The sequence below is a fragment of the Aptenodytes patagonicus genome, chromosome 12 (genome assembly GCF_965638725.1).
Source record: "Aptenodytes patagonicus chromosome 12, bAptPat1.pri.cur, whole genome shotgun sequence".
NCBI lineage: Eukaryota > Metazoa > Chordata > Aves > Sphenisciformes > Spheniscidae > Aptenodytes > Aptenodytes patagonicus.
This window is the reverse complement of record NC_134960.1, coordinates 617,151-631,752: the sequence shown is the minus strand read 5'-3', so window position 1 is coordinate 631,752 and position 14,602 is coordinate 617,151. Positions and strand designations below refer to the sequence as shown.

Here is a 14,602-nt window from a genome sequence, read left to right as displayed (position 1 = left end):
AGACCTCTTTTTACTTTATTTTGACATTGCTGCTGCTGCTGACTAACAAGTAAGGAAAATCAGACCAACACAGGTGTGAGGTTCTCTTTGGCTTCGGAACAGTATTCTGTGAATAGAATAATTCAGCCTGAGCTGTCAGGCCATTTTGTGGTGAGGGCCATCTTTTGTGTTTGTATTAGTCTGTATTAGTCTGGGTGGTTTAGACTCAGGAGGGATCAGTACTGAAGTGAGGACTCTGTTTCAGGACTTTGGAGTAGACAGCAAAGAAATACTGGCTCCATTGAAATTTTATTAAAAAAACCATAAATAATTTGCCAGGTTTCTGTGGGAGGATTTCATTGAAAGGGTGTGCCTTACGGGTGGGTAGATTTACAAAGTAGTTGACTTTTTCACTCAGTTTCAGGGGATAGTAAGGCTGATAGAGAATCTTGGGTATGGACCAAAACAAGTTTCCTATCAGAAACACGAGTTCACTTAAAAAGAAGAAATGAAATTAAGTTCTTTGGATCCTAATGAACTGCATGGTTCCTTTGCGGTCAGCGCTGTAGTGTATTGGAGTTCTGGTTTCAGGTGGTGCTGCTGGCAGTGAGCTGAATGACAGTGCTCTAAGCCGGTGCTGTTAATCAGTCAAGCTGTACTGTAGCTGAGACTTCCACATCCAAATTCTAATTGTTTGCCTCATTTAGATGCCGAATTTAAAATTCTGTGGGTTTTTTTTTTTGTCCCCTCTAGGTTTTAGCATTTGTATAGTTCAGGTAGTGCTGTACAAGGCCGTTGCAGCCAGGCACGAGTCTTCCATGGTGCTTAATTAATGTAGCACAAACGTAGGCAACAAGCCTTTATTTCCTGTGCATAGAGTAGTTGATGTGCCTAGTCCTGACCTAAAGCAGCGTCTTTCTAGCTAAGAAGATACCCAGGCCTCTGCCCCTTTCCCCGCTTTGCCTTTCATTGACTCTACCTGCGCTTTCTTACGGTGAGGGCAGCTTCTCTGAGCTCATAGCAGCCACCGCCGGGAGCAGGGTGGGTTCCCGGGGCATTCTCAGGTGGTAATTCTTACGCTTGCTTTCAGATCCAAAAAGTTGATCCAGGAGTCAGATCAGCATCTGAAAGATGTAGAGAAGATATTACAAAACGACAAGCGATATCTGGTACTTGACTGTGTACCAGAAGAGAGACGCAAACTCATTGTGTCCTATGTAGATGACCTGGACCGTCGAGGCCCGCCTCCACCACCCACAGCTTCAGAGCCTACAAGACGAACCACAAAATAGTTACAAAATACTCTTAAGCCAAGGGTATCTGTTAAATCAAAAAGCTTGCATGAGCCATCTGTCAGGTTTATACATATACATTACCGTGAATATATTGCAAAACCATCTGAGGAACAGAGGAAGAAGCAGCATCTGTGAACATAAAGGTCTCGGGGTGGGCAGGGGGGAAACCAACAACAAAAAACCCACGTTAAAGGTATTTATGAGTTTCTTTGGGGCATGACTGACAAAAATCCGAACATGTGGGCTGTGTTTGGTAACTTCAGATCTCGGAGCAATGCAGTATCTGTATATGAGGTGTGGATGTCTGATATTTGGAGGCATTCTTCTCAGCAGTGTCATACATGTGAGTCTTAAGGATGACCGCGCTCGTGGTTTGAACTTGTACTACGTGTGTGCCACCAGCTTCCTAATGGTTACCCACGGTCCCTGGCCGAGGAGGTGAAATGCTGTCTGGTAGCTTAAATTATTGATTACTGAAGACCGCGTTCTGGAAACACAAGTCCCACTTCCCTGCCTGCTTTCACCCTTGCAAATGGAACTAAATCCATTAAAGCCAGAGTCAGAACTGAGAGAGGAGAATTAGGACTAAGAGACCAAATTAAATTTGTTCACAGGTCTGCTTTGTTCCTTACCCTATCCATGAATTAGAAGCAAAATCAGGTTGCTCTGCCCAAGTGAAGATTTGTCTAATAATTTTTACTCGAAGTTGGAAACACTTGGTAAATAACCGTGGTTACCGGAGCAGAACAGGACGGTTGTATAAACACATTTTTATTTACGATAAAGTGATCTTTACATACTTCTGGATTAGACTGTGGATTTCCCCTCTGGGCAATTCTTGTAAACAATACTCCTGTTTTGAATGTTAAACTTGTGTTTCTAAAGTTTAATTTTGAAATGTTGGGATTGTTCAGTTTATGTATTTGAACTACAATAAACCAACCCTTTTTATATATGGATTGTACAGGCCTAATATCAGTTTTTGTTGGATTTTGTTGGACTTGTGAATTTACAAGTAAAGCAAACAACTGAAGTCATATCGCCTAAATTCTTGGCTGTGTTTGGCAAAACAGTACCTGAGGCACTGCGCAACATCGGATTAAACTCCAGCAGCAGCGTTCAGGTCAGGGTATGTGCAATGGGGTGCCAAACAAAATTATTTTCTAGTTTAGTTCTTTAGTCTTTTGCTTAAATATGAGATGATAGGGATGGTGGTGTCGAAGTATTTCCTTCTGTTTCTTCTGTATTTGACATGGATCTCTTCCTCTGAGTTGAGGGGTGGGGAAGGATTGATTCTTCCATGAGAAACTGATTCCCCCCCCCCCCCCCAGCAATTCCTGTGTTGGTGGCCAGCCATTGGGACTTGCAGTCTGAGCACCGAGGCGGAAGGTTGTTCACAGAGATGTAGACAGCTTGGGAGGGATTTGTACTGCTGACATCTGAAACGTGGTGCTTGTAGTAAGAACGTACTCCCTAAACTCGGGGCAAGCATCGCTCCTCTCTCTCAGTGCCTGCCCGCTCCAGTCAGCGTGGCGGCACCCAAGCCATCGGAAACCAGCGCGGGGCGATGCCTTTGCTGGGAGTGGAAGTGGAGTAAGGAGGATTGTAGCCTGCGTAAGGCCAAAAACGTTAGACCCTCTGGGAAGTGTGCTTCCCACCTGGAAGGTACAGAAATTAAACTCTGACTGTGTGCCTGCCGGGGGAGCAGGGGGAGGCTGTGGAGTGGTCTGCAAGGGCCGTGGGGAGCCCGGGCTGCGCAGGCGGGGTGGGGACGGCAGAGCTGCCTGCGGTTCCGCAGTCATTGTTGGACCTGGAGAAATCCTGCGGCTGCTGCCGATAAATTTGTGTTAGCAAGTCAGACCCTCAGCAGTTTTCTTAATTTTGAACAAATTCTTGATGTATTTGCAGGTCAGATGTCTCAAGCGTTCTGGATTGCCTGCTTCAGGCAGGCAGATTTCATGTTTATTTGTTCACATCTGAAAACAGGAGTGAGGGACATGAGGAACTGGCGCAGGAACACGGTACAAGGTGAGCAGGAATGGTTTTGCCAAGGACAAAACACCAGAAAGTGTTTGCTGCAATAACATCAATTCAGAAAAAAAGCGTTGGTTCTGCATTGGGCTGCCCCGAGCCGGACCCGACCTTTGCAGGTGCCTGGCAGCAGGAGGGCGGGCGGGGGGGCGGCCTTTGCCCTGGCCAGCCAGCGCCGCACCCCGGCGCTGTGCGGGGCGCCCGGAGCAAACCCCACACGCCGTGAGTGGCGGCTCCACCAGGGCGGCCGGGGGCTCCTGCTGGGCGGGGGGGGGGCAGTGGGGGGACCCCCACGGCGGCCGCCCCGCTCCCCACGCGTCACCAGCCAGACCCCTATTGGGCAAACCGAACAGCAAAGTGATTTTTAACTTCAAATTTCTTAAAAATCTTCGTTTTTATGAACAAACTAAGAGTCTACTAAGCCACAGCACGGGAGGGTTTCGGCAGTGAAGGGTCAGACGACTCCAGCTGACAGCAGTGACGCTAACAGACAGGTCAGCTCATTTCAGTGCTCAGGCGCCAACAGCGCAGAGTCCTCTGAAGCCCCTGGGCGTGGGGCGGGCGCAGGGGGGACCCCGCAGCCCTCCCTGCTCCCGGCGTGGCCCGTCCGTGCCTGCTGGCCTGCGCCGGGCCCTCGTGTCTCCTCGAGTGCCCTCTGGGCAACAGCGCCGCGTCCGTGGCTGCGCCTGGGACACGGAAGGCGCCCGGGGCAGGACGCTGGTGGTGGGAATTGTGGCAACGCGCCCGCTCACTGTGAGAGCACGACGTAGCCCCGCTCAGCCCGTAAATGAATTTCTTTTCGCTCAGCTTAGCGCAGCCCTGCAGGAAGCCATGCATTTTTTATGGCTGTTTTAAAATACGGTTAACTTGTTCATTAAATGAATAAGATTGCTATTAATTTTAATTTATCTTGTTTATGGAGACCAGATGTTCATTAACATTTATTTATCTGCTTATTCTGTGGATAAAGCAATTATGCCTAACGTACTGGGCCTCTGGTGGGGGGGTGCTGCTGTTGCAGCCACAGCAATGCTGCTGGAGGATGTGCTGGTGATGCACGATATCACGGAGCTGGCCCCCCATCCCTGCAGCACCTTGGGCGTGGTCCCCTGTGTCCCCCAGCGGGACGATCCCATGGGATCCTCTTCCAGAGAGGAGGTTGGGTATAAGGGATGCTGACAACTTTTCTAGCACCTTTCCTGTGGCAGCCCAGCAGCTCCCCCAGCCCTGCAGTCAGGCTGCTGCTGTGGCTGAGCCCTCACAACAGGCTGGCAGGGCAGGAGTTAAATCTAAGCAAGCTTAGGAAAAGGAAAGAAACTCAAATTTTGAAAAGCCAGACTCGTTTCTGGGGTAAGGAGCTGCGGTCCATCACTGGTGGGAGGGCCGGTCCCAGTCTTGGGGTTCTGTTTCTCCTGGGACCATGTCACTGTTTCCAGCTGCTGAGCAGAGACCCGGCGCCACTTGACAGTTTCTTCTTCGGTCTCCTGCTTCAGGAACCAGTGCAGAACCTGAGGCTTCCCGAGGGATCTCAGCCTGTCTTTCAAACAGCAATAAACAGGGTCCCGTAACTCTGCTCCTTCCCCAGATAAGGGGCTGGCAGCACCAGGGGTCCCTCGACGGCCGCCACAGCTCCAGGGCTGTGCCACCCGTGCAGCCAACGCAACCTGCACCTCTCATGGCTCCTGGGGACGTTCCCAGCTGTTGGGGACATTTCCCAGCTGGTGCCCCCCCTGCCCTGGGACGTGGTGCCCGATGGCCCCAGCTCCGTAACCCTGCCCTCCGCCCACACCTCTGTCAGCTGTCCCCACGGCAGTGATAACGCACAGTCATGCACCCAGCTCCTGCTGTTATTTTGCAAGAGTAAGCAGGTATCAACTCAGCAGCGCTATTCCTTGTCGCTTTCTTCACGTTCATTCCACAAGCTTTAGAAATAAGTTATTTTCCCATGTATGTCGTGTGGCTGCTGGCCTGCGGTGGGTCCAGCCACGCATGCCGGGTGAGTGAGCGCCTTCGCAAGGGTGTTTCGCCCTTGTACCCTGCCAAAGCCGAGCTGTGCTCAGATGCCCGGCCTGGCATGAACCGAGGCTTGTGGGAGCAAGCCAGGGATTCACAGCAAAGAAAGCAATGGTGAAGTAGGTCGTTCCAGAAGGGTGGGAAGAAAAGAGTATTTATTATGAACTTTGTGATTTTATTTTGATGCCATGCTCATGGCACTGTGGGAGCGTGGCTGTTGCTGAGCAATGATTATGGTCAGTGGCTAATGACAGCTGCAGAAGTCTAATTTTATCATATCTCATCTCCACTTGTGGGAGCGAGTAAGAACTTCCAGTCCCAAATAATCTGTTTAAAACTTAATTTTGAGCTGGTATGCACTGGTTTTCTAATGATATTTCGCTGATGTGCCATTGCTTCCTTGGTGCAGGTGTGCTGGCGGCAGACCGGGGTGCTGGGCTGCACAGAGGGGTGAGTGTGGCCGGGGGGGGGACGGGACCCAGCTCAGACGTGGCCCTGAGCAGGCTCTGCAGCAACGCAGGAGAGAGCTGTGACAGGGAAGGGAGGACACATTCAGTCGGACTCTGACACAGGACCTTTCGAGTACTGTCCCAAAGGACTCCAGGTGCTTGAAGGACATGGGGGGCTCCAGTTATTGCGAAGAGAAGCATCAGGGATGTGGCTGCAGGACGCGCCCCCCACCAGGAGCCCGGCACCTTCGTGCCTTGCGGAGCCGCCAGGCTCAGCTTTGATCTCAGCACCTGAAGGGGCAATGCCACAACCTTTTAAAATGCTTGGAAATGAGAGCTCCACGCTTTGGGCTTCCCCTCCCACCCCTTGTAACCCCATCAACAGTAGCACAGCCTCAGCCATGACTGATCCTTCCGTGAGCTGAGTCTACAGAGCTCTACACGTAACTCGATTTTCACAAAGGTAAAGACAAATGTGGCTGTTTTAAACGTCAAAAGCCTTGCTGGAAATGTTGAAGAGCTCTCTGAGTATCCGGGACTTACCCAGAGGCTCTTTGGAAGAAAACGCTCACGGTGCCTCCCCTGCCGCCCCCAGCTGCCCCACTTGGACGTGCCCTGCACACCGAGGAATAAACTCAGGGCTTGAATCCATGCACATTTTAGTAGATTAAGGTCATACAGTTAATGTGAAGGTAAACGAGTGTCTGAATAACATTTCCTTGACAGTATAATCCATGCCCTGCAGCTTCTAATTAGGTGCCGCTGTTTAAATTTGTCACCAAGAACAGCAGAGAATTAGCACACAGACTGCAGAGGAACCGACAGTTTGTTTTAATGCTTTATCAAATAATGAGATTTGTCCTGCTGAAGAGGGTGAGCTGTTGGACACTCCCAGTGATTTACCACGAACAACGGCCCTCCTGCATTCTCCCCGTGTGCCCCTTCCCGCCCAGTACGGCGCACAGGGCCGGCATGACACAGCACAGGCAGAATGGGGCTTGTCATTGCCATGCCCATGCTCGCTCTGTGCCACGCACAGTGCACCAGACCTTTGCGTGGGTCAGGACGGACAGTACGGTGATAACTGCTAACCTGCAGCTCACCCAGGCAAGCGGTTCCTGCATCAGATCCTGCTTTAGGTTTATTGTAAAGCCAACTCAGCTATCAGCAGTGATTTCAAATGGAAAATAAACCCGGATTCTTCCTGAAAAGCACTGCAGGACCTGCTGCTCTGCACGCTGGGCAGTGGAGGGTGAGCCCCAGGCCTCAGTCTCTGTGACAGGTCGGAGCCATCAGCGCGGGGTCCAGGCACCGCTCTTCACTGTGGCGGGGAGTTGCCCAACCTGCACCGGAGCAGGAGGGAGCGAGAGGAGCCCCAGCTGCGTGGTGTCCTCCCCGGCTCCTCCACAGCGCTCCCTGAGTGCGAGGGGGGGAGTTTTCAGTGAAACTGCCCCTCCTCTTCATGATGAATTGGCTGTCAGTGTCTGTATGGAGGCAATGAGGCAACGAGCTCTGCAGCCATCGCGGTGCCGGGAGCGACCTGCAGCATCTCACCCGAGCTCTGGCCAGGGCAGGGAGAAGGGCCCAGCTTCACCTCGTATCACTGACCTGTTGGCTTCAGCTGAAACGCTGCTCAAGGCCAGGAGCACCCCTAGGATCAGTAAATATATATATATATTTTTTTTTTTTTTACTACCAAGCCTGTGTGTGGAGCTAAAGCTGTGTTTGATTTCTGTGAGATACGGTGTTCGATCAGGTTGCTGAGGGTGCAGGCTCAACAGTCCACCTAGAGCAGCTCATTTATGGGCATGAACATCCCTCTGTGATCACCCACGATCTGTTCCTGCAAATGTTGTGCAAAGGGGAGTCCTGCTCCCATTAGCCAGTGGCTCCGGCAGAGAGACCCTGGATAAATGGAAGTGCTCATCTCCTGCCTCACTCTACTGAGCCAGCCCCTGATGCCAGGTGGAGTTTCGACGGGGTCTGACTCACTCCCCAGGCACCGTCACCGGACAGAAGGGTCCAGCAGCTCCATTTTCCAGAGGGCAGGCTGCAGGGCAAGAGTAATAGCCCTTGTCACTCCACATAGCCCTGTTATTGGAGATATTTAGTGCTGAGGCTGGGCTGCGGGGCTAATATCTGGGATGTGATAATGTTGCTCCCTGCATGAGTGAGCAGGACATCGATTACGGGCTGTCAGCCGGCAGCCTGCCCCTCAGACACCACGTGCACCGGGCAGCATCCTGCACACGGCATCAACCAATGCTGCTCGCACAGCATGCATGCCTCGATACAGCATCCCTTAGTACTCTCAAACGCCCCTCTACAGCTGCAGAAAGCATTTGGGATTGCAGCTGGACAGCTTTCTGCACATGAACGCCAAGGGCCAGCTCAAGTACCACGCTGGGTGACTGCTTCACTGACGGATGTAGGGCTCACTGCAGTTGCTGAATACAACCAGTTCCCAGCCTGGTTACGGTCATCTCCCCTCCTCAGCGCCCCTCAAGATCCCTGTTGCTTTTGCCTTGCTGCCGCAGGATGCAAATGACCAGAAGGGACTGTTTTAAAAGAAAGCAACATCCCAAGCTTATCCGCCCCGCTGCACTTAGCTAAGCTGTGGAAAGGGAATTAATGCCTCCCTGGCACTCGAGTGCACGGTGGGGGCTCCACCACTCGCAGGGTTGTGCCGACGGAGGCCGCCACACCAGGAAGTCCCCCAGGACAAAGCACAGGCACAGCCAGCCGTGGTGGCTCCTCCCCGGCACGACCCCTGCACAGCACCGGCACCAGCAGTCATGGCATGGACCCCACTCCCTCGCTTCACCCCGGCATCTTCGGGAGCTACTGCGGTCCGTCGCAGGGTAACACAGCATGTGTGCAGCCATGAGGCAAACGGCACCTTCCCCACGTGGGAAAGGCCACCGGCCCCGCTGGGCTGTGAGCAGGGCTCTGCACGTGTGGCTGCAGCGGGAAGAACAGAAACCACATACAACGGATGGGTACAATGCCGAACATCCCTCCTTATGGACGATCACCATGAGTTTCGTAGACGTGATTTCTGGGTGTGGTGCAGGATGCTGGCCGGCAGCGTGGTTTCCGAAAGCTGATGTTCTTCCTAGCTGAGGCTGGTGACGGCCGCTCCGGCTGCGAGCTCCCTGGCACTACAGCTCACGCCATGCCCGACTGTGCCAGCAGCAGCACTAACCCTCCCCACCCATGCACAAATGCATCCTGACCGGGACAGGGCCATGGGTGACAAAGCCACAGGGACACCTGCACATCCCTGGGCTTCCGCACCCCCTCCCACACACTGCCAGTGGCGGATGCAGGACCGGCGGGACATTTGCTCGGCCTCACCATGGCCCCCTGCACCCAAGGATCAACCCTCGCCCCGGTGCGCTTTGCTGGAGGGGGAGGCTGTATTCCTACTCACCGGTCACCAAATAATCCATTGCCCTGATGTCCCTTATCCTCAGCAGGGATGCAGAATCCCGGGGGTCTCTGGGACCCCCAGCCGTCCATCATCAGCACAGACCTGGCAGCCAACCTCTGACCAGGGACCTTCTTCAGATGCCGTCTGGGTGCCACAGAGCTATCGTCACCCAGCACACGAGAGGCACAAGCAGCGACTCACACAGAGACACATTTGGGACAACTTTACTTCTGATACCAGAGTGCAGGCTTTCTTTACAGGAACCAAAAAAGAACATTTTTTTTTTTTTTTTTTTTAAAATGGTTCATTTACTCTTGCTATTTTTTTTTACCATTTCGTTTTTTAAAAAAAAAGTTACTCCTGAAAGCCATCACTTGTAATAAATTTATAAGCCAGTGCACTTTGTTTTTGTTTTTTTTCCCCTTGTGATCACTCCTCTGAAGGTGGCAAGCTCTCCCCGCTGCTGCCCTGCGCAGGCGCGTGGGGCCGGGGCGTCCCAGCAGGTCAGCACCCCAAGGCTCCGTCCCAGGGGCCGGGGCAGCGGCTTCCCCTGGCCCGGGGCACAGCCGGGGGTCCCTGCCGCTGCGCAGCTCCTGGTTTTCCGCGCAGTCCTTGCGCTCCTTGAGTAAGCGGCAGTTTGTCTCCCTTGTCGGGTGTAAGAGCTGGGAGGCCATCGCGGGACACACTGGGAATCCTCGTGGTGCCTCGCAGAGAGGCTGTCCCAAGAGGGCACTTTGCCCTTAGAGAGTCGTGTGAACGTCCCTGCAAGGATGCAGGTGCTGGTGGGATGCCCACTGCCCCAGCAGAATGGATGCACAGCAGGGTCACCCTTACGGAGCCACTTCTAAAGTGACAGTGTTGAATTTTTTAATTGACTTTCTTTATTCATTTGCTTTTTGCAGGAGCAGTTTTCAGATTGACTGAAAATTCAGTAGTGGGTTTTTTTTTATTGAACGGTTGCTCAAGTAAAAGAGGGACCCGAACAATCTTTAGAGTAGAAAGGGGCAGCCTTGCCATGCAAAGAGGAAGAGTTATTGTTTTCATTATTATTATCATTATTATTATTATTATTATAATGTAGGACCACAGACAGCCTCTCTCTGAAGCAGTCAGGTGCTAACAGCAATATATGGTTGGATTCTTTTTTAGAAGGTCATAAATTAGCAACTTATACTTTATCTTTAAAAAAATCAAATAAATAAATAAATAAATTAAAAAAGAAAGACAGCGGGAGAGAGAGACAGTCACAACATGCAAGAGCTTACAACAGAACAAGAAAAAATGACCAAAGCAAAAGACAAGAAATGCAGAAGAAAAGCCCAGGTTCAATCTGGTTTGCAATCAATGCAGTTTGGAAGCATCATTTATAAAGGTATTTCATATACCAAAAAAAGGCACCACAGTATCTACAAAGCCAAATCCTCAGGAGAGTTTCTGTGGGGTGGGGGGGAAGGTAGCAGCCTGGCTAGAGCAGACACGTCTTGGTGCGCAGCAGATCCCCCCCTTCTAAGCTTGTCCATTGCAAATCTGAACTTTTCCATTTTATGTTTGGTTTTGCTGTCTCTGTTGGTAAAAACACAAAATAATAGTAATAAAAAGACAAATGTGGAAAATGGCAAAGGGGATGACGTTTTGATCTTGCAACATAACAGGTGGAATATTTCCAGGATCAAGTTTAAAACAATCAGGGCGGGACTGCTGTAACTAAAACTCCCCAAGGGCACACAGCGTGCACCCCCGCACACACCGCACGCCCCCCTCCCCTCCTCCTCCCCAGCCGACTGCTGACAGCCCACACTACTGCATCACCACGCTCGTACATCGGCAGCTACAGCCACCCCAGCGTCGCCTGGGGACACCGGGACAGCGAAAGCCTAACACTGCCCCAACTGCCCCATGTTACGTCTTAGCTCTCAACGCGTAAATAAAGAGAAATCTGGTGTCTGCTGGGTGTGCTCCCCGCTGCCCCAGGCGCCGGGGGCTGCAGGAGTGCTCGCCTCTGCACAGCCGCTATCTGCAGAGCAGTAACTGAACAAAGGAATAGGAAGGAAAAGGAAAAAAAAAGAAAGAAAGAAAAGAAACATTTGAAATCTTGTGTTTACTAGTATTCAGTACATGAGATTCCTAATGAACAACTTGTCCTCCTAGTTAACCTTGTCCTGGAATATATACAGGTTATTTGTTGCTGCCACGGCAATGATATTCTCGGAGGGGTGCCAAGCTGTATGCAGGATCTTTTTGCTAAAGTCCAGACTGTCCACACTAATTTCGTCTTTCCTCCGCTTGCCGCCCACGCAGACCTTGCGGGGCTTGAGGATGGCGCGGGGTTTGCTGTTCTCCCGCGAGGCCTCCAGCGTCACGTCGCGCTTGGTGTTGCGGTCGAACATGCGGAAGAAGTTGTTGTAGGAGCCGGTCATGATGACGCTGCGAGGAGGGAGGAAGGACGGGTCACCGCGCGCAGCCCCGGCCCCCACCCCCCCCCACCCAGTCCCACCGCCCACCCGGCTGCGATATCCCAGACCTGTCCGGCACAGAACCCACAGGACGTGGGGGCACAACCAGGACACCAGGGAGCTGGTGCCCCGTCCTGCGCCTAAAGGCTCAGGCTCGGCCAGTGAAGCCATGTCCCCATGTCCTTCTCCTCCTTAGCCCAGGGAATGTGCATGGGGGAGGCAATTCCTTTCAGGGTAACACCACATACAGAGATCAGTCTTTATGGCAAAGATTTAGCTGACCTGAACCGAGTAATTTTCATACCTTTTTAGAGGCAAACTACCTCATGACTAGAGGCAGACTGAATATCCAGAGGCATAATGAGATTTGGATTAGATTTGGAATTTGGGCTTCAGGCCCAGTTGTGTCTTGTTAACTAGCTCTGGTGGTTCAGGGAAAAAAATGTGGCAATCCTGCTTTCTGCCACCTGGTTCGGTGTGATTTATGCGTGGATAGTTGTCATCCCCAGATTTTGGCAATCTGGAGCCAAACGCATCACCACCCTCCTCCAGGTGTGGGTCCTGAGAGGAGGAGAGAGCCGGGACCCTATCAGACACCCTCAGCAGCGCTTGGGTACGGGGGTGCAGGTTTAGGTGATCCCTGTTGTATACACAGGAAAACTCTCCAGACCCTGCACCCAGCCAAAGGCCAGCGAAGGGACCGCACAGGGACACGGGAGCCACCGGGCCATCCCAAAGCGTGCACCTTCTGGGCCGAACTCGGCACCCACAGGGCTGGCTGGGTGCCGAGGTGGAGCCGCGCTGCCGAACCGCTCACCTGTCGGACCCGTTCCAGACGCACTCGAACTTGTCGAAGATGCAGTCGTTCTCGTAGAGTGAGCAGAGCTTGCTCCGCAGGTAGTCGTGAACCTGCCGGCAGGGAGGGACGGGACGTGAGGCCCCCACACCGACTGGCACAGCCCAGCAGCCGGCAAACACCAGCCCAGCGCTCGCCGGGGGCTGAAGGACCTGGCCCAGCTCCACGCTCTCCACAGCCAAGCCGGGCAGCATCGGGCACGGACCATTATCGCATGCCCTTGATCACGGCCACCTTTCCACTGTAAGAAGCAGCACCATCACTGCTTCACGTATGGCTCGGGCAGCATCGGGCAGTGCCAGAGCACGTCCCCTAGCAGAGGGTGGCAAGGACCGCTGCTCTGCCCCTGTGCTTGCCTCCCACGCGGCCCTCCTGGCTGCCAGCACCTGAGCTTCCCCTCCTCACCCACACCCAACCTGGGGATGTGGGTTACAATTCACCAGGCCACTTGAGCCCATATTTAACAGTTCTTCATTTGCTTTCCATGAATTAATGGCACGACGCTCCCATCCATCAGGTTTGTACCCGTCCCCCCTACTGCTGTCCTGGGAGCGTGGCCTGGGCAGGAGCACTGCGGGTGCCTGACTGCTGCAGGTGCCCGGCCGTGCCACTCACCTGGTAGGTCTCAATGGGCCGGTTCTCCATGTTCAGGTCCCACACCTTGACGGTGAGATAGTCCCGGGTCATGATATACCTCCCACTGTGGCTGAATTTGACATCAGAGATTGAGGAGATGATCTCGGAAAAAAACGACCGGTTACTTGGGTCTTCGGGCTCTTCGAAAACTGCGGAAGAGGAAAGGACAAGCCCCGCATCAGTCGAGGCAGGAGCTCCCTGTCCCCAGGCCAGGGACCTGCCGCCCTACCCCGGCACCACAGGATGCTCCTGGGAGGGGAGCGGGCATCCCTGCAGCCACGCTGCTGCACGGCAAAGGAGGCTCCAGTTTGGCTGTCGAGACCTACAGACGGCACCGAGCCGGCATCCTGGGGCAGCCACTGCCAATGCCCAAACGCCCTCCAGCCCCGGAGCCACTGGCCCCACTCCACCAAGCAGAGGCACCCGCGTCCCCACGGGACACCACCACAGTGGGCTGGGCAAACGCTCCCCACTTCTGGGTTTGGCCTAGACCGGACAAATGCCTGTATTTTAAGGACTTGACTTGGCACAGTCGAAGCTCCTTTGTTTTCAATGCATACAATAAGCAAGAAGTATCATCGGAGACCAATCTATCAACAGCACCACAGAAGCCCAGAAGATTTAGAGCCTTGCATGTCACTTCTGCTCTCTAGAAATCAATGTGAAGTATAACTGAAAGTCAATATAAATATTTTATAGCCACATAAACCTACAGATTTAATCTGATCAGTCTTTGAATAAATCACCGTTGACCAGTTTGAAGGAGACCGGTAAAGTTCCAAATTAAATGTATTTACAAATTGGATTTCAAAGTAACATCAGCTGGGCAAGTATGGCTTTAAAAAACCATCACAGAGATGCATCAAGAGCAATGCTGCTGATGCAGGGACATCTTCTTTCCACTTCTACAGACAGCTCTCCGGCACAGCATTAAAGGCTACTGCTGGGTAACACGGAGAAGCTCACATCGCTTCACTTCTCTACTGGAGAAAAATCCAGTTGCCAGCCATGTTTGTCCAACTCTTGTCCCCAGCACTGAGGCTCCACTACAAACCCTCCGCCGCGGCGGCTGTTGGCTCCAACCCACCGGTGGCCAGAGCAGGGGATGTGCCAGCAGCTGGCCTGGCCACTCCACACCCTGGAGGCAGCATGCCCTGCACAATGCCACACCGAGCACCGGCATTCGCTTGGCTTTATCATCCCCTTGCTGAGCCCTGTGGTACCAACGCCTGAACTCCTGAGTACGGCGGAAAAAAATGCCTGAAGTGCCAGTATAAATGATCGCTCTACAAATCAGAAACGGCATTGCCCACAGCAGGACCCAGCGCTGGGTCCTTTAATCACCAGCAGGAAATCTGATGACACGTCAGGTTTTTTAAATAAGAAAAGCGACAGCAACAAGAGAAAACAAAGATCTGAGGAAGTCTGTGGAGAGCATCTGAATGCCATGACTTGTC

The 14,602-nt window shown here is 52.7% G+C and overlaps 2 protein-coding genes across 10 annotated transcripts in view; one reads left to right on the top strand and one right to left on the bottom strand.

Moving 5' to 3' along the window:
- TCERG1 (transcription elongation regulator 1) overlaps positions 1-2,233 on the top strand; it is a 34,393-nt gene extending 32,160 nt beyond the window's left edge. For all 6 annotated transcript variants that reach the window (XM_076350273.1, XM_076350275.1, XM_076350278.1 and 3 more), the window contains one exon: positions 1,070-2,233. In XM_076350273.1, the coding sequence (XP_076206388.1) occupies positions 1,070-1,271 (202 nt within the window). In that variant the 3' untranslated portion in view covers positions 1,272-2,233. The remainder of the gene's footprint in view (positions 1-1,069) is intronic.
- Positions 2,234-11,279: 9,046 nt separating this feature from the next.
- The window catches only part of PPP2R2B (protein phosphatase 2 regulatory subunit Bbeta), a 117,145-nt gene continuing 113,822 nt past the window's right edge, over positions 11,280-14,602 (bottom strand). For all 4 annotated transcript variants that reach the window (XM_076349982.1, XM_076349986.1, XM_076349984.1 and 1 more), the window contains 3 exons: positions 13,125-13,294; positions 12,471-12,562; positions 11,280-11,624 (listed from right to left, as the gene is read on the bottom strand). In XM_076349982.1, coding sequence (XP_076206097.1) covers positions 11,345-11,624; positions 12,471-12,562; positions 13,125-13,294 — 542 coding nt within the window. In that variant the 3' untranslated portion in view covers positions 11,280-11,344. The remainder of the gene's footprint in view (positions 11,625-12,470; positions 12,563-13,124; positions 13,295-14,602) is intronic.